Source organism: Sorex fumeus, unplaced genomic scaffold, assembly GCF_029834395.1.
Source record: "Sorex fumeus unplaced genomic scaffold, SorFum_2.1 ptg000035l, whole genome shotgun sequence".
In the NCBI taxonomy this organism is placed as follows: domain Eukaryota; kingdom Metazoa; phylum Chordata; class Mammalia; order Eulipotyphla; family Soricidae; genus Sorex; species Sorex fumeus.
The window spans coordinates 16,348,508-16,373,374 of record NW_026606092.1 but is presented as its reverse complement, the minus strand read 5'-3'; the positions used below and the strand labels follow the sequence as shown (position 1 = coordinate 16,373,374).

At 38.6% G+C, this 24,867-nt stretch overlaps 1 protein-coding gene across 3 annotated transcripts in view; it reads left to right on the top strand.

The window, feature by feature from the left end:
* The window catches only part of EPC2 (enhancer of polycomb homolog 2), a 101,409-nt gene that overhangs the window by 22,258 nt on the left and 54,284 nt on the right, over window positions 1–24,867 (top strand). For all 3 annotated transcript variants that reach the window (XM_056117612.1, XM_056117613.1, XM_056117611.1), the window contains exon 2: window positions 14,703–14,862. In XM_056117612.1, the coding sequence (XP_055973587.1) occupies window positions 14,703–14,862 (160 nt within the window). The remainder of the gene's footprint in view (window positions 1–14,702; window positions 14,863–24,867) is intronic.

The following is a 24,867-nucleotide window of genomic DNA, read 5'->3' as shown; positions in this document are numbered from 1 at the left end:
GTGATTTACAATAATGTTAATGATACTGCTTCATGCAAAGAATGTTCCAAGACCACACCTTCCATCAGAATGTTCACTTTTTCTCTACCATTACCACAGGGTCCCCTTTGAACCACTCCCCCCACCCTTGGTAGCCCAGTTTGTGAACCAGTTCTCAGAGTCTGTTGTCCTTGACCATGTGTTGTTCCCATGTTACATTTTTTCTATCCCTCATATGAGAGAGAGAATTCTCTATCTGTCCTTCTCTATCTTGCTGACTTCATACAGCATGAAACCCTCCAGATTGCGTGGTTTTGGTTTTTTTTTTCCCTTACAGTCAAGTAGGAACTTGAGTCTGGAGTGATAGCACAGTGGTAGGACATTTGCCTTACAAGCCGCCAACATGGCCGACCCGAGTTCGATTCCTCCGCCCCTCTCGGAGAGCCCGGCAAGCTACCGAGAGTATCTCGCCCGCACGGCAGAGCCTGGCAAGCTGCCCCTGATGTGTCCGATATGCCAAACACAGTAACAAGTCTCACAATGGAGATGTTACTGGGCCCGCTCAAGCAAATTGATGAACAACGGGAGGACCGTGACCGTGACAGTCAAGTAGTATTCCATTGTGTGTATATAACACAAACTCTTTATCCAGTCATCAGTTCTTGGATACTTGGGTTGTTTCCAGAGCTTGGCAATTGCAAATAGTTCTGCAGTGAGCATAGGAGTACAGATGTCTTCGACATAGTGTTTTGGGGCTGTTGGAGTAGATTCTGAGATGTGGATTTCATAGATCATTTGGAAGCTCCTTATTTTTTAAGAAGTGTCTAGATGTTTTCCATAGAGGTTGAACCATTCAACATCCCATCAGCAGTGGATGAGGACTTCTCCCCCTCCTGGCACTCCATCCTGTTTTGTGTTTGTGTTTTGGGGACAGAAGGATTTGGGTCACACCCAACTGCTCAGGTCTTGCTCCTGTTTCTGTACTCAAGGGTCAGTTTGGCGGTGCATGGACTGGGGAGCCATACATTGTGGTGCTAGAGATTGAAGCCGAGTCCACTGTGTGCAAGGCTAGGTCTGTAATTCCTGCACTCTCTCTGGTCCAGAATAAAAACATTGTTCTTTTTCATTAGTACCTGGCTCACTGACTTTAGGTATTATCTCATTGTTATGATTTGCATTTACCTGATAAAGTGATTCAGAATATTTTTTTCCATATACCTTTTCATCATCTGTATATCTATCTTCTTTAAGGCAGTGTCTGTTAATCTGTTCTCCCTGTTTGTTGAATTTTTTGGAGAGAAGGGTGCATAGCTGACAATACCAAGGAATTACTTCTGGCTCTGTGCTTACCCTGAGGGACCATGAGGGACCCTGTAGGGTTCTGGGGATCGAACCCAGGTTGGCTGCCTGCAAGACAAGCCCCTTACTCTAACATTCCTTCAGCCCATTTTTGTTGTTTTACAAATGCTTTATATACCTTGGGAATATCTTAGGGGAGTAGTGAGCAGATATTTTCTCTCAGTCTGTGGGGTGTCTTTTTTATTCTTGTTGTTTGTTTAGTAGTGCTGATGCTTCTTAGTTTGATGCAGTCCCGTTTGCTTATTTGCTTCTGTTTGCTTACTCAGTGTCATTAAATCATTGAATGTGTCTCTAGATTCAGTATCATGAAGGGTTCTGCCTGTGTTTTCTTCAATATAATTTATGGATTCAGGTCTGATACAAAAGTCAGAATCCATTTTGAATTGATTTGTGCATGGTGTCAGATTGAGGTCTGAGGGTTGTTTTTTTTAAAGCATGTGACTGAATAGTTTACCATTTTTGTTGATATGGGGCACACTTGGTGATGCTCAGGTGCTCAGGGCTTACACTGGCTTTGTGTTCAGGGATCACTCCTGATGAGGTCTAGGGATCTGTAAGTGGTGCCAGTGGGCTCAGCTACATGCAAGACATGTATCCTGCCCATGCATTCATTCTACTGTCTCTCCAGCCCCCAACACCATTTGTTGATTGAGGCTTTTCTTGCTCGACTCTACACTCTGCTTATTTGTTGAAAATTAGCTTTCATCTGTCTTTATTTTAATTCCATAGTCTTAATTACTATAGCTTTATAATATAATTTACAGTGGTGGAAGGAGAAACCTCCCATCATACTTTTTTTTTTCCCTTAGAATTGCTTTTACTATTTGGGAGATGTTGGTTATTACTCCATTTGAATTTTAACAGCACTTGGTATGTGTCTTTAAAAAATGCCATAAGTATTTTTATACAAACTGTATTGAAACTGTACAGTGCTTTTGGGTAAGGTTGTCATTTTTATAATATTAATCCTTCTGATTCATAAGTAGAGAATGTTTTCATTTCTTTGTCTCTTTTCTTTCTCTTTTTTTTTCTGTAGTGCTTTATAGTTTTTTTGTAGATCTCATTCACGACTTTTTTAAAGATGATTCTCAGGTACTTGATTTTTCTTTCTGAGGCACAATTGTGAATGGGATCTCCCCCCCACACACACTGCGTGTACAAATTCCCTGGGTTTCTGCATGTTGATTATGATTTTGTAGACTGCCACTTTTCATATTACTGTTTCTAGGAGCGTTTTTGTAGTCTTTAGGGTTTTCTTAAGTCTGCCAGCAATAGTGTTTTGCCATGTTTTTGATAGACGTCATTATCATTGATTTGTGAGTTGATATTGTTGTTTTTATTAAAATTTCCTTGATAATAAAGTCACACATTTTGTTTCTGTTTTGGGATCATACCCAATGATGCTCAGGTCTTAATGCTGGCACTGTGCTTAGGGATCACTCCTTGTGGGGCTCAGGGGAACATACGGGGTGCCAGTAATTTAATCTGGATCAGCTGCATGCAAGGCAAGTACTCTACCCACTGTACTATCTCTTCAGCCCCAAAACTACATCTTCTTGATCCTTTTATCTGTCATTGAAATTTTTGGTTAGTTCCATATTTTAGCTATGTATAAATGCTGTTTTGAACAAGGGGGCTGCACAAAGCCTTTCAAGTTAGTATATTTTACACGTATTCTTTAAATTGTTAGGAATGGTATTACCATATTATAAAGTATTTACATTTCTGGCCTTTTAGGAAACTTGGTGACTTTTAGTATTATTAATCTGATCATACTTATTTTCTTTGAAAAGTATTAGCATGACATACTTTTTTCCCTTTTTCTTCTTTTGTATCACACTGGCAGTGCTTAGCTCTGTCCTCAGGGATGGCTCTTAGTGTGGCTCAGAGAACCATTTGGGGTGCTGGAGATCAAATCTGGGTTGGTTGTGTGCAAGGCAATCTCCTTACCCATTGTACTGTTGCTGTGGCTCCACATTTTTCCCCCCTAACTTGTAACTTACAGGCTTCTTTATGAAGTACACTGTTCTCTTTCCATTTCTCTCATTTTCTCCTTTGAGATCTAGTGGGTTGAGGTCAGAGATGCAGCTAAACATTCCACAAGACTAACCCCTACAAAGAATTACCCTGCCTGGAATGTCAGCAGTATCAGTGTTGAGAAATTGCTTTAGGGGGTTGTAATATACATCTTTAATTTATCACAGTCTGACTTCAGATGATAATACCACTTGTGTTAGTGTAAGAACTATGCAAGTCTCCTTCCATTTCTCTCTGCCCAGATCTTAGGCTAAGATTTTCAACATTTTACCATATTAAGCTGTCAGTTTTTCATACACTTTTAAATACAGAAGGAAAATATACAAATATTTTCTCTACTAATTAACAATCATTCCCCTGACCCTTCAATACGGCACTGTTGGGAAGGATGAGTAAGGAGAGGCTGCTAAAATCTCAGGACTGGGATAAATGGAGATGTTACTGGCGCCCACTCGAGCAAATTGATGAACAATGGGATGACAGTGATACAGTGAATTAACTTCACTCCTATCAGTTCATCTTAGGACTAGATTCCCATTTGACATCATATGACTAGATTTCCTTTTTTTCTTGAAGTACTTCTGTTATTAACATTTCTTGTTGTGTAGTTCTGCAGGTGATGGATACTTTCAGGTTTTGTATGTCTAAAAATGATTTTTTCCTTTTTAGATGTGTTATAAAACAAAATGCAAACATTTTTTGCAATTTTAAGTGTTTAATTACTGAATTGTTAGCATATATAAAACCCAGCTCCCGGAAGTGCGCGGCTTTATTCGTGGCCACGTGACATCTTATTATCTCATTTTTATTTTGGAGAACCCAGCAGGCTACCAAAAGTATCCTGCCCGCTCGGCAGAGTCTGGCAAACTTCCCATGTCATACTCAATATGCCAGATACCAGTGACAATGATAGGTTTCATTCTTCCAGCCCTAAAAGAACATTGGATGTGGCTCTTTTAAAATCTCAGGGCTAGGAAGAAGGAGACATTACTGGTGCCTGCTCGAGGCAGTCGATGAACAACAGGGTGATCGTGATCGATCGTGATACAGATTATTGTGCTACAGATCCTCATTTTTTTCTTGGATTTTGGAAAATACTTTTGCTGGATATAGAATACTTACTGGCAGTTTTTTTTTCCTTCTAGTGTTTTAGAAATGCCGCTCCAATAGACATGCATCTCAGATTCTTTCTGATGAGAAATCCAGTATCATTCTGTTCCTTTGCATGTAGTGTGTGTGTGTGTGTGTGTGTGTGTGTGTGTGTGTGTCCCACCCTTGGTGATGTTGGTGGGAACTGGTGCTTCTCTTGGCTGAGTACAGACACTGTTCTAATTCTTAGTTGGTTAGTCAGTTCTTCTCAGGTACTTTTTCATGTACTTTGCTGAATACTCCAGGGTACCCTCCATAGCAGATCTCACTGTGCAGTTTTTTACCTCACTGGCACAATCTCCAGCTGCCATAGTCTTTCTGGACTCACATTTTTTAGTTTTTTTCAAGTCAGGAAGTTTTCCAGGCTTTGCCTCAGTTCATTCTCTTGAGAGCGCTACAGAATGGAAATTGTTTCAAGGCAATCAACTGATGCTGTTGTAGGACCCACCTAATTTTGTTTCCTTCCCTCAAGGATATTGTCTTTATTGTGTGATGTTTAGTCTCTAAGAAATCAATTTTTAAAATTCATAACCTTTGTATGTATGGGTCTATTTATATGCGTAGATCTATTTTTAGATGCTTTTTCATTACTTTATATGTTTTTATGCCAGTAATGTTGATTAGTTTTGCAGTAAGTCTTACAATCAAATTATGTGCATTCTTAAAAGTTGTTCCTTTCAAGTTTATGTTGGCTATTTCAAATTTATATTGGACTTTCCATATGAATTTTAGAAACAGCTTTTCCATTTCTGCAGAAGAGAAAAAAGAAAAAAAGGACTCGTTGGGTTTTTACCAGGATTGTGTTGAATAGTCATTTGGGGAGAAATTTAAACATGAAAAATTTTGAGTCCATGAAAGTGTTGTATCTCTCCATGTGTGTGGCTGTGCAGATTGTAGCATTTTATTAAACTATTCCTATTTAGATACAGTGCCATTTGTTTTTCTTTTGGGGCCACACTCAGCAGTGCTTGGGGTTTACACCTTGCTCTGTGCTTAGGAATCCACTCCTAAAGGTGCTCTGGAGACCTTATGGGATACTGTGATTTGAACCCAAATTGGGTGCATGCAAGGCTAGCACCCTGCTAGCTGTATAATATTTCTTGCCCTCGATGCCATTTTTAAGTATAACTAAGCTAGTATGCACAGCTATAGTTGGTAAAAACACTTAACTTTGAGAGGACATTAAGTAGCCATTTAAAGAAAAATCTGGATAGGTATATAAAAGTCTCAGTACATTTTTATATAGGTTGTGTGTTAAATGTTACACATATTAGCTTAAATATATTCGTCAAGTTTTATCTACTTCAGGTTTGGCTACTAGAAAGCATGTGTTCACAATTGTGGCATAATTATTGTGGCATAATATTCTGTTGGGCTGGAGCGATAGCACAGCGGTAGGGCGTTTGCCTTGCACGCAGCCAACATGGCCGACCCGAGTTCGGTTCCTCCGCCCCTCTTGGAGAGCCCGGCAAGCTACCAAGAGTATCTCGCCCGCACAGCAGAGCCTGGCAGGCTACGCATGACGTATTCGATATGCCAAACACAGTAACAACAAAGTCTCCAATGGAGATGTTACCGGGCCCGCTCAAGCAAATCGATGATCAACCGGAGGGCCTTTACCTTTACCTTTTTAATATTCTGTTGTACAGTGATACTTTAGTAATTCCTTTTAAAGTTCCTGTAGCATGTTCTTCCCCTCCCCCCACCACACCTGTTTTGATTACCCTGATACTTTCTGAAGGACAGCTAACCTAAATATGAAATCCATGGTTCATCTTTTTTTTTTTTTTATGTAGGAGTACTGCTATTTATTCAGCCACTGGTTAGGCTGATTGAATTGTGCATGAACTGCACCTTACTTTTTTCCCCCATTTTATATAATTTTATTTATTGAATCACCATGAGAGCAGTTACAAAGCTTTCGGGTTTAAGTCTCGGTCATACAATGAAACACCCGTACCTTCACGAGTGCCCATTCTCCACCACCAAAATACCCAGTATACCGCCACCCCACACCCTCCCCCTACCTGTGGGGCAGATGATTTCCAAATTACTCTCTCTATACTTTGATTACATTCAGTATTTTGACACCACACCCACCTTTATTATTTGGGATTTTACCCTAACACTCAGTGCCGCGGAAAAGGCAACAGTAGACAATTTGTTTTCTTTTGCTGGTTATGAATAACATATGGTGTCGTGTGGCTGCAGTATTTTGTCGTGTGGGTGCACGATTTTGAAATTCCAAAACTTTAACAATTAAATCTGGAGGGATTTCTTGCCAAAACCTGCTGGGTTCCGAGATTTGTTCCTGAGTCTCTGGGATCATGGCCGTTAAGCAGCTTGATCAGAAGCCAGAGAGGCCATTTGTGGGCGGCGACTCACAGTCTCCTTGGGGTGGGGAGGAAAGGGCCGGCTCCATCCCCATCCCATGAGGCCCTGCACGTCTCGTCACTGCGGGCCCAAACCTGACTGTCCAATGACCTCTGGAAGATGGCAGCCACCACCACCGAGCCACCTAGGGGGAGCAGGCAGAGGGACGGCACCCTTTTCCTCTGGGGTTGCCCAGTGACAGTAACTTACTGTGTGGTCCAGACGCATTTCTGCCAAAAGCCACTGGGTTTCGAGATTTGTTTCTGAGTCTCTGGGATCATGGCCATTAAGTAGCTTGATCAGGAGCCAGAGAGGCTGTTCGTGGGCACGACTTGGGGTCTGTTGGGATTGGGGAGGAAAGGCCAGCTTCACCATCCTGTGAGGCCCCACGTGTCTCATCACTGTGGCCCAAACCTGACTGTCCAGTGGCCTCTAGAGGATGACGGCCACCAGGCCACCAGGGGGAACAGTGCCTACTGCTGGGACTGGACGCATTTCTGCCAAAAGCCTTTGGATTTCGAGATTTGTTTCTGAGTCTCTGGGATCATGGCCATTAAGCAGTTCGACCAGGAACCAGAGAGGCCATGCCTCCAATCATATAGCTGAGCGGGAGGTGGTTTGTGGGTGTGCTCCCACATATCTAACTTTTGGCCGTTTACTTTCTTGGTAAACTTTGCCAAGAAAAGTATATCAGGGCTGCTGATATACTCACCTCACAGGTACAGATTGACCTGTAGGCGGCACCATAACCCCCATCTTTTTTTTTTTTTTTTTTTGGTAAAGGTAAAGGTAAAGGCCCTCCCGTTGATCATCGATTTGCTGGAGCGGGCCCAGTAACGTCTCCATTGGAGACTTTGTTGTTACTGTGTCTGGCATATCGAATACGTCACAGGGAGCTTGCCAGGCTCTGCTGTGCGGGCGAGATACTCTCGGTAGCTTGCCGGGCTCTCCGAGAGGGGCTGAGGAATACTGCAGGTTTGCTTTGACTTTATATTGGTTTTGAAGTGTGATGTTAGTTTGGCTCTTTTTTTTTTCCTTTAAAATTATGATAGTATTTCATTATAAAATAGCTTATAATGAGTATATATTATTGTTACTCTTACTGCTTGGATGCTTTGAGACCTTTTCATTATTCTTGAAGTAATTTTATTCAGATAACACATTCTGAGTTCGGAGTCAGTACAGTACGGTGCAGGTAGTGTCCCGATTGCCTTGCATGCTGCTGACCCAAGTTCAATTCTCCTGGCATCCTATACAGTCCCTGAATCTGTTATTACATGGGTATCTGTAGCTATTACAACTTTATGGTGAACTGACCCTTTATGATTGAGTAGTTTCCTTGGTCTCTGTGTCACTATTTAACCTAAAATATGTTTATCCGATATGAATGAGTTCGGGTATTTGTTTCCTTCCTCAGATTTGGAAACTTTGGGGCTATTATTTATTTCTTTTGGTAGGCTATGTTTCTTTCTTCTCCTTTCACAGCTCTTGTTTTGGACAGTTGATAAGTTTCATAGAGTTTCTTTACACTTTGTTCATAATACTTTTTTTAAAATCGATTTCAAATGACTCTCAGTTCACTGATTCTTTTGCATGGTGAAATTCACTTGTACCTTTCTGATGGATGTTTCTCTTAAGTTATTCAGCTCCAGAATGTATTTGGTTTATTTTTGTTTTCTCTTTATTGATCTTACCATTTTGTTTATACATCATTTTCTAGGTTTAATTTAAGTATCTTTGTGTACTTTTTTAGCACATACCAAACTTAAGATAGTTATGTTATAGTTCGTTAGATGATTTATATATCTAGCATCAGTTTCTGAAGATACATGTTCTAGTCTAGCCCACTGATGTACCTAAAGCAGCACACATGTTTGGTTTTAGCATACTTACTTGTATTCTCTTACATACATTCTCCGTCCCTCTTTGAGAGCCTGGCAAGCTATTGAGAGCATCCCACCCGCACGGCATAGCCTGGCAAGCTCTCCATGGCGTATTCGATATGCCAAAAACAGTAACAATAATGGGTCTCATTCCCCTGAGTCTGAAAGAGCCTCCAATACGGCACCATTGGGAAGGACGAATAAGGAGAGACTGCTAAAATCTCAGGGCTGGGACGAAAGGAGAAGTTATTGGCGCCTGCTTGAGCAAATCGATGAACAACGGGGTGACAGTGACAGTGACATGTTCTTTGGACGTAGCAGATGATCTCTTAGAAGTTTGCTGATTTCTTTTTCAGGAGCTTGGAATCTCTTGTTCTCTCTTGTATTCTTCTGTGGTACTGTGCTGCAAGTTCTCACTGCTAAAAGCCACAGAATTGACTTTCTCCTTCTCTGTAACTTCTAAGACTTATAAATTATGCTGGCTCAGTCTGCCCTTTGAGTTAGTTAAGACAGAGACAGTCTCTTGGACAGCTCCCACTCATACACACAAACGGAAATGTTGGATTTGTGTTCTGCTCTTTATCCATCCTTCCCAAGGGAGAAGAGCATAAGCGAGTGTTTTCTCCTGATTGTGCCAGGTGGTGTCAGATTATGTCCATTCTGGTGCAGGTTCTTATGTGTTGTGCTGCTGCATTGTGTATTTTTTTGGTAGGTTTATAGTTTATTTCCAGGGTGTTGGGAAAGTGGGGTGGGGAATGTTTTAAATATTCATTTTGTTGTTATTTTTTCTTCTCTCTTTGGGGGGTACTCCAATTATATGAATGGCATTCCTTCTTTATCTGTTTTTCATTCTAATGCCTTTTTACTCATTGTCTCTCTTTATTTTAACTTCATTTAAATTCTGTTTATTGTCTCCCTCTGTGCAACACATGTCTTTTTTTTTTTTCCCTTTATTTTATTTTATTTTTTTTAAAGTTGTAGATTTACAATTTTTTGTGCTTTGGTTTCAATTATACAATGATCAGATACCCATCCCTCCACCAGTGCCCATTTTCCACCACCATGGATAATATCCCTCCCACCCCCATCCCCCCATCCCCCCTGTCTCTGTGGCAGGGCAATCCCCTGTGTTCTCTCTCTCCTTTTGGGTGTTGTGGTCGCAACACATGTCTTTTCAGTGTTTTGTTGTTGTTTTTTTTTCCCTGAACTACTGATTTTAGTTTTCATCTCTGAGGTGACTATTTTTTTTTCTCTCCTGAGTTTCATCAATGGTAATTTTTTTCCCCAAGTGTTTTGCTTCTTTCTTAGTTCTTAAATTTTGAGTTTCTGATTAAGGTGATTTTTGTTGTTGTTGTTTTTCATATCCTTGAAATTTAATTTGGTTTAGAGCTTTATTCTGAAGAGTTCTTTTTTAGTTTTGTTTTTCTCCTTCCCAGAGTGGAAAGAGTTCATTTTCAGAGTCATAGTTGAATCTTTGCAAACAAAAATTCAGTAAACTTAGTAAGTTTTCTTTCCATTTTTTTCTCTTTATTTTCTTGGAGGGATCCACATTTCTATAATTCATTGGCGCCCTCTTCTGTCTGTGTAAAATGATCTGCTTCTGAAGTAAAGGCAAAGAAAGCGTGTCTCATCCTTGATGTTTCTAGCTAGTGTTTCAAAATCCCCATCATTTTACTTTCTGTAGGATGGGTGGGCTCAGTTTTCACCTTTTCCTTCTCTGGAAGGATCCAAACTTCCTCTTCTAAGTGTTCTAAAAATTTTGCTACACTTGGTACCATTGGCTCATTCTTATTCTAGTCATTATTGCTTTGTAAACTTCTTAGTCCTTTGTAAAAAATTTTTATAGGAGATATGGTAGGTACATATATAGACATTTAGTCTCTATCTTCAGTTGGTAAGTTTGTATGTGAATTTTCAGAATTCCAGTGAGTAATCCTTGACTTTGTACACAGCTAATTTTTTTGATAGATTCTGAAATTCAACAAGATGGGGCATGAACATGACAAACATAAATAAGTATTGAAAATTCAGTTCTGTTTTCTGCGTAACTATTGGATCTTATTAGCTCCAAAGAAAACTCTGTCCTACACTTTTCAGGATTGTAGTTATAAAAACTAAAACTCATGAATTATTTGGCTTTCAGTTTGCTTTTAATGGCTTATGTAGTTCAGATATTATTAAACATGTTATATATTATTAATATATAGTACTGAGACTATATATTAAAAGGAAAATACATAGTGTTTAGGGATAACTTAGTAGATTTCAAAAGGGTATTTCAGAATGTCAAAATAATTGTCAGAAGTAATTTTGCTTGTACAGAGTTGAAATAAAGTGGAAAGCTTTAACAAAAACATTTTAAAATTTATGAAGTAACAGAGTTTACCAAAATTCAAGAAAGCATGAAAATTCACAAAAGAAATTAAGGACTCCTTGAATATTTAGCACTTTGGTATTCATCTTATATTTTAGTGCTTTTTTCTCTCTACAGTCATACTAATTTACATTTATACATGTTATTTATAACCTATCTTTTAATTTACTATCCTAACATCTGTTAGAGTTATAAGGGATTTGCATGTTTTTCACGACTACCCAAGATTTCTGGTTGTTATAAAATATTTATTGGCCCGGACTTTTTGTTTTTGTATTTCATGATTGTTACTTGATCATTATGTTCATTTGTTATCTTCTGATAAATTTTCAGTGGAGTGGGTGGATCAAAGTTGGGATGGTCTATTTAAAGAATAGATATTGGGGATGCCTTTTTTTTTTTAAGGAACAGTAAAGTAATAAGGCTCTGTTTTATTTTTAGCTAATTTTAAAATACTTCAAGCATAATGCAGCAAGCATACATACAGACATGCGCGTGTGCGCGCGCACACACATACACAAACACATTCGAGTTCTCATTACGTTTTTTGGGTGGGGGGTGTACTCAGTACTCAGGGATCACTCCCGGCGGCCTCAGGGGATCATAATGGGGTGCTGGGGATTGAACCTTGATCTGTCACTTGTAAGGCAAGTGCCCTACCCACTTTACTATCACTCCAACCCTTTTAAGGATTTATTGTGATCACTGGTGGATACCTAAAAAATGTCTTTTCCTTAAGGAAAAGTCTGAAATAAATTAAAATTATCTCATCAAATAGGGCTGGAACGATAGCACAGCGGTAGGGCGTTTGCCTTGCACGCAGCCAGCATGGCCGATTCAAGTTCAATTCCTCCACCCCTCTCGGAGAGCCCGGCAAGCTACTGAGAGTATCTCGCCTGCACGGCAGAGCCTGGCAAGCTCCCCGTGATGTATTCCATATGCCAGACACAGTAACAACAAAGTCTCCAATGGAGACGTTACTGGGCCCACTCAAGCAAATCGATGATCAATGGGAGGGCCTTTACTTTACTTTACTCATCAAATAAAAAATAAAAATGTGCTGATAGCTCCGTTTCCCTTTTCACCAATGTCTATAAATTATCGGCATTACCAGAACATGGTTTTTCTTTGTTTTTACAGCCTTCTTTAGTAAGAACATGAAAACTGAATACTAGAAACAAAGTCCTGAAATTTTACTTTCATATATTATGACATAATTAAGAGCAAATACTTTGAGTCTCATTTACAAAGAAACAGCTACCACTGTGCCAAGATTGAGAGGTATGCTGCTCAATATATGATTATATGGACTTTAAGAACCATAGAACATTCTATGAATGCAAGGTGGTATTGCATATTGTGTCACTTTTGTCTTTTTATTTAATTACCACAAAATTACAAAATTATTCATGACTGGGTTTCTGGCATATAATATTTCAACAATAATTCCTTCACTGTCCACTTTCTGCCACCATCCATATCGAGAAGCACCCCTTCCCTCCGCCCGTCCCCTTACACACACACACACACACACACACACACACTCTTTGCCTTCTGCCTACCAGTGTGCTTCTGTGAGAGACAATCTGTTTTAAAAAAGGTGATTTATAGAACTGTTACTGTTATGGGGTTTCATGAACAGCACTTTACCACCTTTCAGCACCCCTGCCCCCATTTAAGCACTTCCTTCCACTCTCTGGTTGTAGCCCTTTTCCTCTCCTAGTATCATTCTTGTGTGAACAGGAGGTTATTCCAGCTAGGTATTATGAAAATACTAGGCTTAAATAATGTTAGAAATCGATCCTTAGGATGTGTGTGCTTGAGTATTCCTGGTTTCTTGATAGTGTATATGTGTCTGTGAGAGAAGGAGAGATGTAACAACGCAGCTAACTCAAAAGATACATACAGATTGTGTGTGTGTGTGTGTGTGTGTGTGTGTGTGTGTGTATATATATATATATATATATATAGAAAAAATGGGCAGGAGTGATAGCACAGTGGGTTGGGCATTTTCCTTGCACGAGGCTGACCCCGCTGATCTGGTCGACCCGACCTGACCCGAGTTTGATGCCTCCACCCCTCTCCGATAGCCTGGCAAGCTACCGAGAGTATCCCGCCCGTATGGCAGAGCCTGGCAAGCTACCCGTGACATATCCAATCTGCCAAACACAGTAACAAGTCTCACAATGTTACTGGGCCTGCTAGAGCAAATCAGTGAAGAACGGGAGGACAGTGACAGTGACTAGAAAAAAATAAATGTTCCTGCCTGGTGTGATAGTGGGGAAAACCCTCATCTAAGTCGTCAACTACTACTCCGGTAATGCCAGGCTGATGCTTCAACATTGTCTTTCAGGCTCAGCTTTGTCTACTTTTGTCTGTCATCTCTGCTGGCCTTTTTTGGGGTAACTTCTGTTTCTCTGCCTTTCAACTTCCTACTGATTCTGAAAATCTTAGTTTATGTTTTATTTCCTTGGCAATGTCTTTATCTTTCCATAACAGGTGATTAGGCTAATTGTGAAGCTACTTAGCCAGCTCAAACTTGATTGCATACTTAGCTATGTTTTCCACACTGAATTTCTTAAAGACTCAGGTCTGTTTCTCATTCACTTAAAATTTTCAGTAACAGGAGTAATGTCTGTTGTCTACTAACTGCTCTGAAGTGTGTTGAAAGTATGACAACTGAGTAATAATTCGTAATTCATGCCTTGCAGCATAGCCAATGTTCTTTTCCATAAGGGAAGTCCCAGAAGATCTCAGATGAGACTTGAAAGAGTTTCAAAGCAAGTCATTTAGATGGATATTTAGGAACTGTAAGGAGAGGCATTGTGACTGGAGTGAAGAATGGGAGGAAAGATCTAGAAAGGTTTCTATCAGGCCTCGTAGTCACTTTTAACTTGAATATTAATGGGATTCATTGGGGAGTGAACATAATTTTTCTCCCAAAAGATAAAACTGCTTTGCTGAGAATGGTCTGTAGAGTGTCAAGGGAGAAAGTATATAGTAAGTGGTAGAGGTGATGTAAAGCTTAGAATCTTGGTGTTTATAGATATTTCTGTTAAACGTTTACTTAAAAATATTCCTAGCTCTCACAATGGTACAAATGCATTGCTTAATTTTATCTTTCCTTGAATAATTCATAATCACAAAGTTTCAGTTATATAAATGCAAAGGATACTTAAGAGGTACAAACTTTTCCTGTCATTCACATTTGTCCATACATTTGTAATGTATATTGGAGCAACAGACAATCACTTTTCTTGTAATTGTGCTGTTAAATTTGTGTCTGATAAAGTTAATAATTATCTTAAGTTTTCTACTTATTCAAATTTTCATCTTCTATGGTGATGTCACTATGAGTATAAGTGTATTAAGGGAAAACAATCATAATGCTTTTGGTAGGTAGGTGTCAGAGGAACTGTTTATTTTTGAATTTTAAAGCACTCTGTGATATTAAGCCGAGCAAAATTTAAATAGAATTATATATTGAATAATCATCAAGCCATTATTAAAACCACTTATATTGCCTACTTTACATTTGCATTTTCCAGGAACATCATTTACAGCGGGCTATTTCAGCGCAGCAAGTATTTAGAGAAAAAAAAGAGAGTATGGTCATTCCAGTTCCAGAGGCTGAGAGCAACGTCAACTATTACAATCGCTTGTACAAAGGAGAGTTTAAACAGCCAAAACAGTTCATTCATATTCAGCGTAAGTTTGTTAATTCATTGTTTTCTGTTTGTAATTTAAATGTAGCTGCCAATGAAAATCTTTTCTCTTTTCACTGAGGAGATTTTAGTTTTTTAGTTGGTACACAGTTTAATAGATATGGTGAAAATTTGAAAATACTTCAGTGCTTATCAATTTCAAGATCACTTTGAATGTTTATGACATTTGATATATTCAGTTTTTATATCGTATAGATTTTTATGTGGTATAAAGTTTTCCGTTATTTAAAACTGAAAGGTGTTAAATTACCAGCCCACATAAAATTTATTTTTAAAGGTCTAATGCCTATAGTCCTGCTTAGAGATTTTTTTTAATTAGATCCTATACTTCTACCTTTGTGTAAAGTTCTTTCTAATTTTACCCCCTGATTTACTTTTTCTTCCTATTGTCACTGTTTAAATGGTCACCATTTCTTGCTTTAGAACTATTTCAGTAATTTCCTAGCTTCTTCTCATCCTTATGGTCTTCAAATATATTTTTTGTACAAAGTCTATGCTTTGGCTTAAACTTATTGTAGTTCTTTATTATCTAGAGTGGAGTTTATAGCTGATTCTGCAAACAGGTGCTAGTGTCTTACTCTTCCATCTTGTTGTATAAAAATATGGGGTAGCATATTAAAATAGAGATTCCAGGGCTCTGCTTTATGCCTTTCTGACTGAGAGGCTTGGTAATAGGTGAGTTTTTGTAGGTTTTGTTTTACATTCCCCATTTCAGCCTGAGAGAGAGCTCAGCGGGCTCTGTGCCATAGCTCAGGTTTGATCCCTGGCACCAGTCTGTAGGACTGCCAGGTATTGTCCAAGGACAAGCATAAAGTTTGCAGTAAATACTGACACACTTTCAGGTTTTAAGACTGACTATAATGTAAGATCTACTATTTTTCATTGATTCTAAGATGCACACTTTTATTTATCATCGTTGAAGTGTAATTTCATTAGGATTGCCATTTTCCTGACTCAAAGTCTAATTTATCTAAAGAAAGTTCTCATTTTTTTCTCTCAGGGAATTGGGAACACTACCTCTATGAAACTGTTTTAAAGACTTTGTTGTGTTTTGTTTCTGAGCCTCAACTGATAGCTTTACCTAAGTTTATGAATTTGGCTGGAGTTCATTTCTCCAGGGAAATCCCCCACAGCCTCTTTGTCTAAGAGCAACTTGAGAAATTTTAGTAGTATTGTTACTTTCTTCTGCATAGCTAGTTTATTGCATTATCCTACTCTGAGGCTGTTGCTGTTTCATAATTTAGATCTATGCTGGAATATTATAGTTTAATATATCCTAGAATAAAGCCTTTTTTATTTTGGCAGTACTTAAAGTAGTGATGTTTATTGTAATTGTAAGCAATTTAGATTTGATAGAATTCAGTTGTAACTAGATTCTCTAATTTGATTACAAGGCCTTTTGTGACTTGTTCTTCCTTTTAACTTTATTTCCTGTTGTTCTTCTTCTGGTTCTTAAACTGCGAGGTATCCACATCTGTCTTGTTTTCACATTTCACACTTCTCTTCTTCCCTTTCCTAAAGAAGACTAACATCCTTTTGAAGCTGACTTTTTACCTTTCATTTTGGCTTATCTCAGTATCTTATACATACCTCTATGCAGGAACTCATCATACTATATTGCGATTATCTATAATCATTTTTTTTCTCCTTTTAGACTGTGAACTTCTTGAGGGCAGTAACTGTTTGTTTTCTCTTTGTATTTTTAGAATGAAGTGCATGCCTTATTAGATAATAAATGGCATGTTTGTTGGCTTACTTAAAAAAATTTTTTTAAGCATAAGGCATAAGGATAATTTTCCAAAAGCTTTGAAGTTGTTCAGAAAACACCTGTTTGTTATTATACACATTGTTATTTGATTCCTGGTTTGTTTTTTGGTTTTTTGGGGTTTTTTTTTTATTCCATTTGTCTATTCCATTTGTCCATTTGTATCTGGAGGGAAATAGCTGTTCATTACAAGAATTTTAAGGACTTGTCACAATCTGGAATAATTGTTTTTGAGGGGGTGGTATTTTAATAACAGGGCTGGGCAATAGGATCACTTTTTGTAAACATTCTAGAGAGCAAAGAACTGGTAACCTACATAATTCAGGCCTATTTGATGCAATAAACATTAACTTTATGGGTTTTTTCCCTTTATTTTATTCTATTATTGTAAAAATGAATAAAAATAATAGAAAGTTACTTAAACTACTTCCTTTTTTTAAACTGTTAGCATGTACATTCTGAATACTATATTAATGATGCCATACTAAGTATACTTTTTTATTCTGCCTTTTCTACTTGTACTGTGTCTCAGGTTTTTGTACTCTGTTATTTTTGATTTGTATATAATTTTCCACCGGACTTTCCACAATTTGTTTACCTCAATGCTTCTCATTAGCTTTTATGTTTATACAAAGATTTAAACTCACTGAGTTATTTTTCCCAAGGAAAGCTTAAAAATTACTTTCTCTAAAATTTTCCCATACTTTTTATTGAAGCAAATTTGCATCAAAATGTTGTTTCAGGTGTGCATCATTAAAAGTCAGTATGTACAGTCCTTTGTCCCTGAAATAGACCTCCCTCCTCTTTCTTCCTCACACCCTTTCCCTAGATTTTTTGATATAACTTCTTTCAAAGTCTTTAAATACAAGAAATTTCAGAATGTATTATCCTGGGTTTTTCCTTTTTTGTTAATGACAGATCTGACATAGTTCCCGTTGGTCCACCATTGTATAGGAATCAGAATAGGGTCACTTATGTAAGACCCATCACATTCCTTTCCTGGACTTTGACAGAAATTTTAGTGTTCTCTGTTCTTGTGTTCTTGCCTTTTAGTCTATCATCTACACAGCCATTATTGCCATTACTATGAATATCTCTCATTTGGAAATTTTCAGAATCTGTTGCCTTATAGAATAAAATTTTAGCATAGTTGTATAGTAACTAAAGGTCTCCTTATACTTGTCTGGCTATGATTTCGTGTTGTAGTCTTCCACTGTGACATCAGCCTTGAAAAGAACTTTTGGAGGGGTACTCCAGCAAACTATTCAGGCACGGGGTTGGTCTTACTCAGCATATAGTCCCAGACTATAGTCTCACAGTCTGAATACACAGAGCACCTCCACCCCCCACAAGTTTCTCTACTTTTTACTAATAATGAACTCCTTGCAGTTCCTGCCAAGACTTAGTTTCTTATGCCTCCATAGCTTCATAATTTCTTATGCCTCCATAGCCCTTCTCTCTTCTATGAGTAAAATGCGACTTGCTATCTAAGTCACCAGGAGCTTTTTCCTGACCTCCCTAAGTGGTACTATTTACTCCAAGCCTTTTATGTCATGGTGGTACATTCACTGCTGTATTGGACCAACTTTAGCACTCTTATTAACAGTGGAGTCTTACAAAAAACATTTATTTTCCCTTCCTACTGTAGTCCCTTGCATATGGTTAGCTATGCAATGAAATGTTTGCTTAATAAAGGAGTGAATGGCTGAAAGAGATTTTAAAAAAAACATCCACATCAGGGCATTTTTGAGAAAGATCCTGAGACAAGACCCAAAATATACACAAAATTAAATGTGAGAAAATAATCTTGGCAAATTTGGGAAACCCACTGCATAAAGCCAAGTTAGAAATTGAAAATGAGCTGTCATACTTACCAACAATTATTTTTAGTACAAAACAATGTCAGCCAAAGAGGATTTGAGAGTTTAATTATTCTGGTTATAGTACAGATGTGAGAGAAATCTTTCAGTGCCTTTGCACTATAGTCACTCAAAATATGTTGGGATAATGGGATATTCTTAGCAGTTTGGGAGCATCTTGGAGGCACATACATACTCTTCGATGACCAGAGATACTCAGTCAGATAATTCTTTAAGCTAGTTCTATGTACTGGTCATTTGTGTTGACATATGCAGAAAATGCTGCCTTGGTTTTATTACTATACTACATTTAAGCACCTCAATCCAGATGTTTGAATCCTCTCATTTTTTTCTTAAATTTAGCACCCCAATTTTTCAAGCCCTTTAGGAAATAACATTCATTTGAAATAATTTTTAGTTTTGACATTTTTTACTCCGTTAATCTGTTTTACAATCGATATCACGTTATTAACAACTCAAATTTTTCACGAATACTGAAGTTAATTTGTGTCCATTTTAAAATTCAGTTAAATGGTTCTTGGAAATAGAACTCCTTTTCTTGTTTTGAAACATTTTCATTTTTCCTTCCTCAGTGTACCTACGAACACAGATCAGTAGATCATTTTACCTACTTGTTTATAAGAGAGTTGAAGACCAAGGATAGGTAGAGTAGCACCTTCTAGTTAACTGTTAGGGAAGGAGTAAGTTAATCAAAGGGAATTGAGTTCAATTATCTGTGTTTGTGAATCCCTAAATCTTTCTTGCATTCATTGATATGTACTTTCTCATTACACTTAAAACTAGCCACTTATTGTCAGGTTTGTACTGAGAAAGGACAAATAATTTCACTGTGTGTAAACTGGACCAGTACATTACATTAGGGTTTTGACTAGAAAAGGATGCTGCCTAATAACACTTCAATTGCTGTTACCCTCGGATTGTCCTTTGATGTTTTTCTACTAACAAAAACGATGATAATCGACCCATGTTTATTCAGGTAAACATGTTTTGATTTGAAAGAGTTGGAAAAGATTCTGAAGAACACTGTTTTGTTTCTGTAGCAAGAACTTTTTAGTGAAGTGGAAGCATTCTAGGAGCATCATTTTCTTATAAAAATATCACTGTATATGTCTTAAGAATTGCCAGTGCTATTGGCCAGTAAATGGAAACAAAGATATACAAATGGGACTGCATCAAATCAAAAAACTTCTGCACTGCAGAAAAACTGATGACCAGAGTAAAAAGATATCCTACAGACTTGGAGAAAATACTTACCCCAGTCTCATCTGACAAGAGGTTATTATATCCAAGATATCACTTGTAAAACTTAGGGAAAAAAGCAAACCACCAAAAAGGGGGGGAAAGATAAATAGAAACTTCCTCAAAGTATATATACAACTGGTTATAGGTATATATATGGAAAAATGTTATGCATTATTTATCAGGAAAATGTAAATAAAAATCAATGAGTTATCACCACATACCACACCTGTGAGATTGCCACACATCAAAAAGAACAGAAATGGTGTTTGTGTGGGTGATGGGAAAAGGAATTTTCGTCTACTATTGCTGGGAATGTTTACTGATTTGTCCTTTTAGGAAAACAATATTGGTTGGCACTTGTTAAAAAACTATGTGTTGAGGGGCCATTGAAGTAGTAGAGTAAGGCTCCAACTTTCATGAATTTGACATAGTTTTGATCCCAGACACCACATAAGGGTTCTACATAGCCTTAACCAGGAATGATTCCTGAAAGTAGAGTCAGGAGTAAGCTCTGAGGACTGCTGGGTGTGACCCAGAAATCAGAAGAAGAAGAAGGGGAAAAAACCCTAAGAATTGAGTTTCCTATAATCAGTGATTCCACTTCTTGGCATCTAATTTACGGGCCCAAAAACTTTCAGAAAAGACATTTGCATGCCTATGTTTGGGACTCTGCGCCAGGCCGTTTTCACAGAGGGGGGCGGGCGAGAGCCCTCTCCATCCCAAGGGACCCAGCCCCAGCAGCCCACTTTTTGATAATTGCCACACCATGTTTGATGGAGTTCAGGCAGTAGGCAACAAATCATATGTGTGTGTGTGTGTGTGTGTGTGTGTGTGTGTGTATGTGTATATATATACACACATACACACATGACTCTTGGAGAGCCTGGCAAGCTACTGAGAGTATCCTGACCTCACAGACAGAGCCTGACAAGCTCCCCGTGGCATATTCAATATGCCAAAACCAGTAACTATAACAGGTCTCATTTCCCTGACCCTGAAAGAGTCTCCAGTCATTGGGAAAGACGAGTAAGGAGAGGCTGCTAAAGTCTCAGGGCTGGGTCATACTGAATAGAGACATTCTGACACCCGCTTGAGTGAATCAAACAATGGGATGACAGTGATACAGTGATGTTTGCTCCAGTACAATTGTTCACGATAGCCAAAATCTGGAAACAACAATAATATCCAAGAACAGATGATAGAGAAACTGTTATATATATATATATATATATATATATATATATATATACACACACAGTGAAATACTACTTGGCTCTAAGAAAAGACGGAATCATGCAATTTGCCTTTCCATAAATAGGTCTAGAGAGAATCCTCCTGATTGAAGTCAGTCTAAGGGAGAGGGACAGATACAGAATAAATGTGTCTCGTGTAGGATATAAAGGAACATAGTAAAGGAATAAGAAATGACTAAAGACCACAGAACCTGATAACTGGCTAACAGAACTGAGCTTAGCATCGGGGTGGAGTTGAATATTATAAATCACAGTACCTAAAATTGAAAAAAAAAATTTGAAAGGGAATACTGGGGGGATAGTACAATGGTTAGGGCTTAACTTGCTGTGTTAAGATTGACTAACCTGGAGTCAATCCTTGGCACTGTGTGTGGTCCCCCATGACCACTCCCCTAAACCAGGGTAGACTAGCTTCCCCTCAAAAAAAATTTTTTTTTAAATTGAGTATAAATTCTGGAAAAAAGAAACACCTTTTTAAATAAATGCTAGAAAAAATAACGCCAGGAGCACAGAAATGTGTCACATTTATGGTGCTACGTTTATGGAGAACACATTCACATTCCAAGTGAATCCAACTTTATTGCGTGATGATTAATTGGAGCGGTGATAACAGGGACTCAGTGACAAAGGCTAGACTCTAAGGCAGCCCTACTGATATAGCTAGTTTTAAGACCTTCCTCTCCTAAAATTGTGCAGTCCTGTCCTTGGGTACAACTTCCTGTATACACTAAGGATGAAATGGTAGATCAGTGAGTATATAGCTACTAATCTGGGAAAAAGAGGAACTCAGAAAATGTTAAAATAATGCCATGTGTTTGGGGAAATGTATTTGGGCACTCTGGAGTAGAGAGGAAAAAGTTTGAGTACAAGGCATGTGGTCCTTGGAGTTTTATATATGTTCAGTAGAGTAATACTTGGCATTACTATGATAACTGTGTGAAAACTAAGATGCCAGTATTGATGGGTGATTGTTAAACCCAATATCAGGGACCAGGGTTTTAATTCAAAGGTAGAATGTATGGTTTGCAAGTATAAGGCCTGGGTTCAGTCCCTGGCATTGCACACACACAAATTCCTAGTACTAGAAGGAGAAAGATAATACCTGATTATCTCACTCCGTTGTGTGATATAAAGAGACAAAACAAGAGAGCAGACAAACCTGCATGTGAGAAAAACCCTGGGCTTTGACCTCAGAACTGAGGTTAGCAATGAGGGTGCAGATCCAAAGAGTAGATGAGTGTTGGTGAAAGAAATTGATACTGGGTGGAGGCTGAAAGATAAAGACCTTACAGTTGGACCCTGGTGATAGCTTAATGACTAAAGCAATTTGTCTTGCAAACATAAGGCTTTATGTTTTATCCCTAATGCCTCTCATATGCATCAGGCACAGTCCTGCCAGCTATGCTGTTTTAGACTCCACAAGTGCCACAGCAGTGATTTCCAGGTAGAGCAAAGTGTGCTCGAGCAGGAGTGGGACCCGTGATGAGCACCTGAAGTCAGTATCATGTGATAACTCCCAGTGGGGACCACAGCCAAGTGTGAGAGCACCATAACCAGGCAAGTGTGACTGTGGTTCATTGAAACAGGAGCTTTGAAGGAAATGGGGAAGAAAAATATGATAAAGCATCTTAAAAAAAAAGAAAGAAAGAAAGAAAACCCAAAACCCTTACAACTCAGAAGAAAAAATACTACCAGTCTTTACTCTGATTTCTATTAATCTGATTTAAATTTAGGGTTTATTATGAATGAGTATTTTTTGTTTTTAGGAGCTGTTAGCATTTCAGTATGCTTAACTGTTACTGTTCTTCATTTAGTTTTCTATTTGAAGTGTTAAGAAACAAATGAAGGAAAAAACAGTGCAAAAGAGCAAATTAAGAAAAAACATAATTAAAAAAAGCATAATTAGAGGGAATGCACAGCAGGTAAGGCATTTGCCTTGCACATGGCCAACCCAGGTTCTATTCCTCTATCCCTCTCAGAGAGCCCAGCAAGCTACCGAGAGTATCTCACCTGCATGGCAGAGCCTGGCAAGCTCCCCGTGGTGTATTCGATATGCCAAAAACAGTAACAACAAGTCTCATAGTGGACTTGTTACTGGTGCTCGCTCGAGCAAATCAATGAACAACGGGCGGACAGTGCTACAGTTACACATTTTGCTTTCTTAAAAAAAAATTATTAGACTATTCCTTCCCTGATGATGGTTATCTCCACCTGAAAAATTCAGAGTCCACTTAACTAATTTTCTTGATTTGTTCTTCATAGCTGTCATCATCACCCTGAGTTTTGGCCAGTATAAGAGAGGAATGTCTGCTCAACAAACGACCAAATAGATTTGATAATAGTGAGATGGAGAGATAGCACAGCAGGTAGGGTGTTGCCTTGCACGCGGCTGACCCGGGTTCGATTCCTCCGTCCCTCTCGGAGAGCCCGGCAAGCTACCGAGAGTATCCCGCCCGCATGACAGAGTGTAGCAAGCTCCTTGTAGCATATTCGATATGCCAAAAACAGTAACAACAAGTCTCACAATGGAGACATTACTGGTACCCGCTCTAGCAAATTAATGAACAATGGGATGACAGTGCTACCCGTGCTATAGGGGATAAACCTTTTAAACAGTCTGACTTGGGTCACGTTATAGTCTCACAGAAACATGACTTTGTTCTCTTCTGCAGTTTTTGTTTTTGTTTTGAGGCCACGCTGAGGTACTCAGGGGTTATTTCTTTCTCTGCTCTTAGGGATTATTCCTGTGGTTGTACTTTTTGAGGGAGAATGTAAATATAATGAACATGATCTTTTGGTAGAAGGATTGAAAACTACCAGGCTTGGAGAGTAGGTCAGGACCTTGGAGAGTTCCAAACAGAGGGAGCTGCTGCTGTGTTGCTTTTGAATTTTGAGATTGTCTTTAGCTATTTTTGAAAATTATGTGAAACTTGAGCATCACAAAATTTATATTTTAAGAGCAATGATGGGGTTTAACTCAGAGGTCCTCAAATATCATTCAGCCTCTCTGAACTTCATTCCAGATCTGCCGTGTCAGAACTGTGATCAAGCTCAGTGATGTGTTTTAACAAGCCATTTCAACGATAATGCCAGTCTTTGAGAAACACCACTGTAAAGGCTTGATGATCTTCCTTGATATCAAGGAAAGTTTTGAGCCTTTGTCAAAATTTCTGGACCTATTAGGATCTCAGGAAGATATTTTGTTTAAACTCTTTCCTAGGCTGGAGCAATATCACAGCAGGTAGGGTGTTTGCCTTGCACGCGGCCAACATGGCCGACCTGAGTTCAACTCCTCTGCCCCTCTCAGAGAGCAAGCTACCGAGAGTATCTCCCCCACACGGCAAAGCCTGGCAAGCTACCCGTGACGTATTCGATATGCCAAACACAATAACAGGTCTCACAATGTTACTGGGCCCGCTCGAGCAAATCAGTGAACAACGGGACAGTGACAGTGACAGAACTCTTTCCTAATTTATATGCCTACCTTGTTTGGATCTGCTTGAGTTTATATAGATTCTCTTTAACAGAAATTAAGATACACAGTAATAACATTGCTGATCCTTACAAAGCCATTTGATTCTGTTTTAAGAACTGCACATGCTCACAACTTTTGTGAATACATAGTTCTGAGGTTTTGTTGGAGTTGAAGATGAATTTGGATTGCATTACTTTCTATGCCAGTTTACTGTTGACGATTTCTGTGTTTAGCGTAGTCTCTGTCCTTGCTCCTGCTACTCTCTCTGGAATGTCCTTGTATTCACTTTCTTTAGACTTCATGCTATTGATGTCTATACTGAGTTAGAAGGGAGCCTATTGCAGTTTGTAATGAATTGCAGGCATTGTTGATT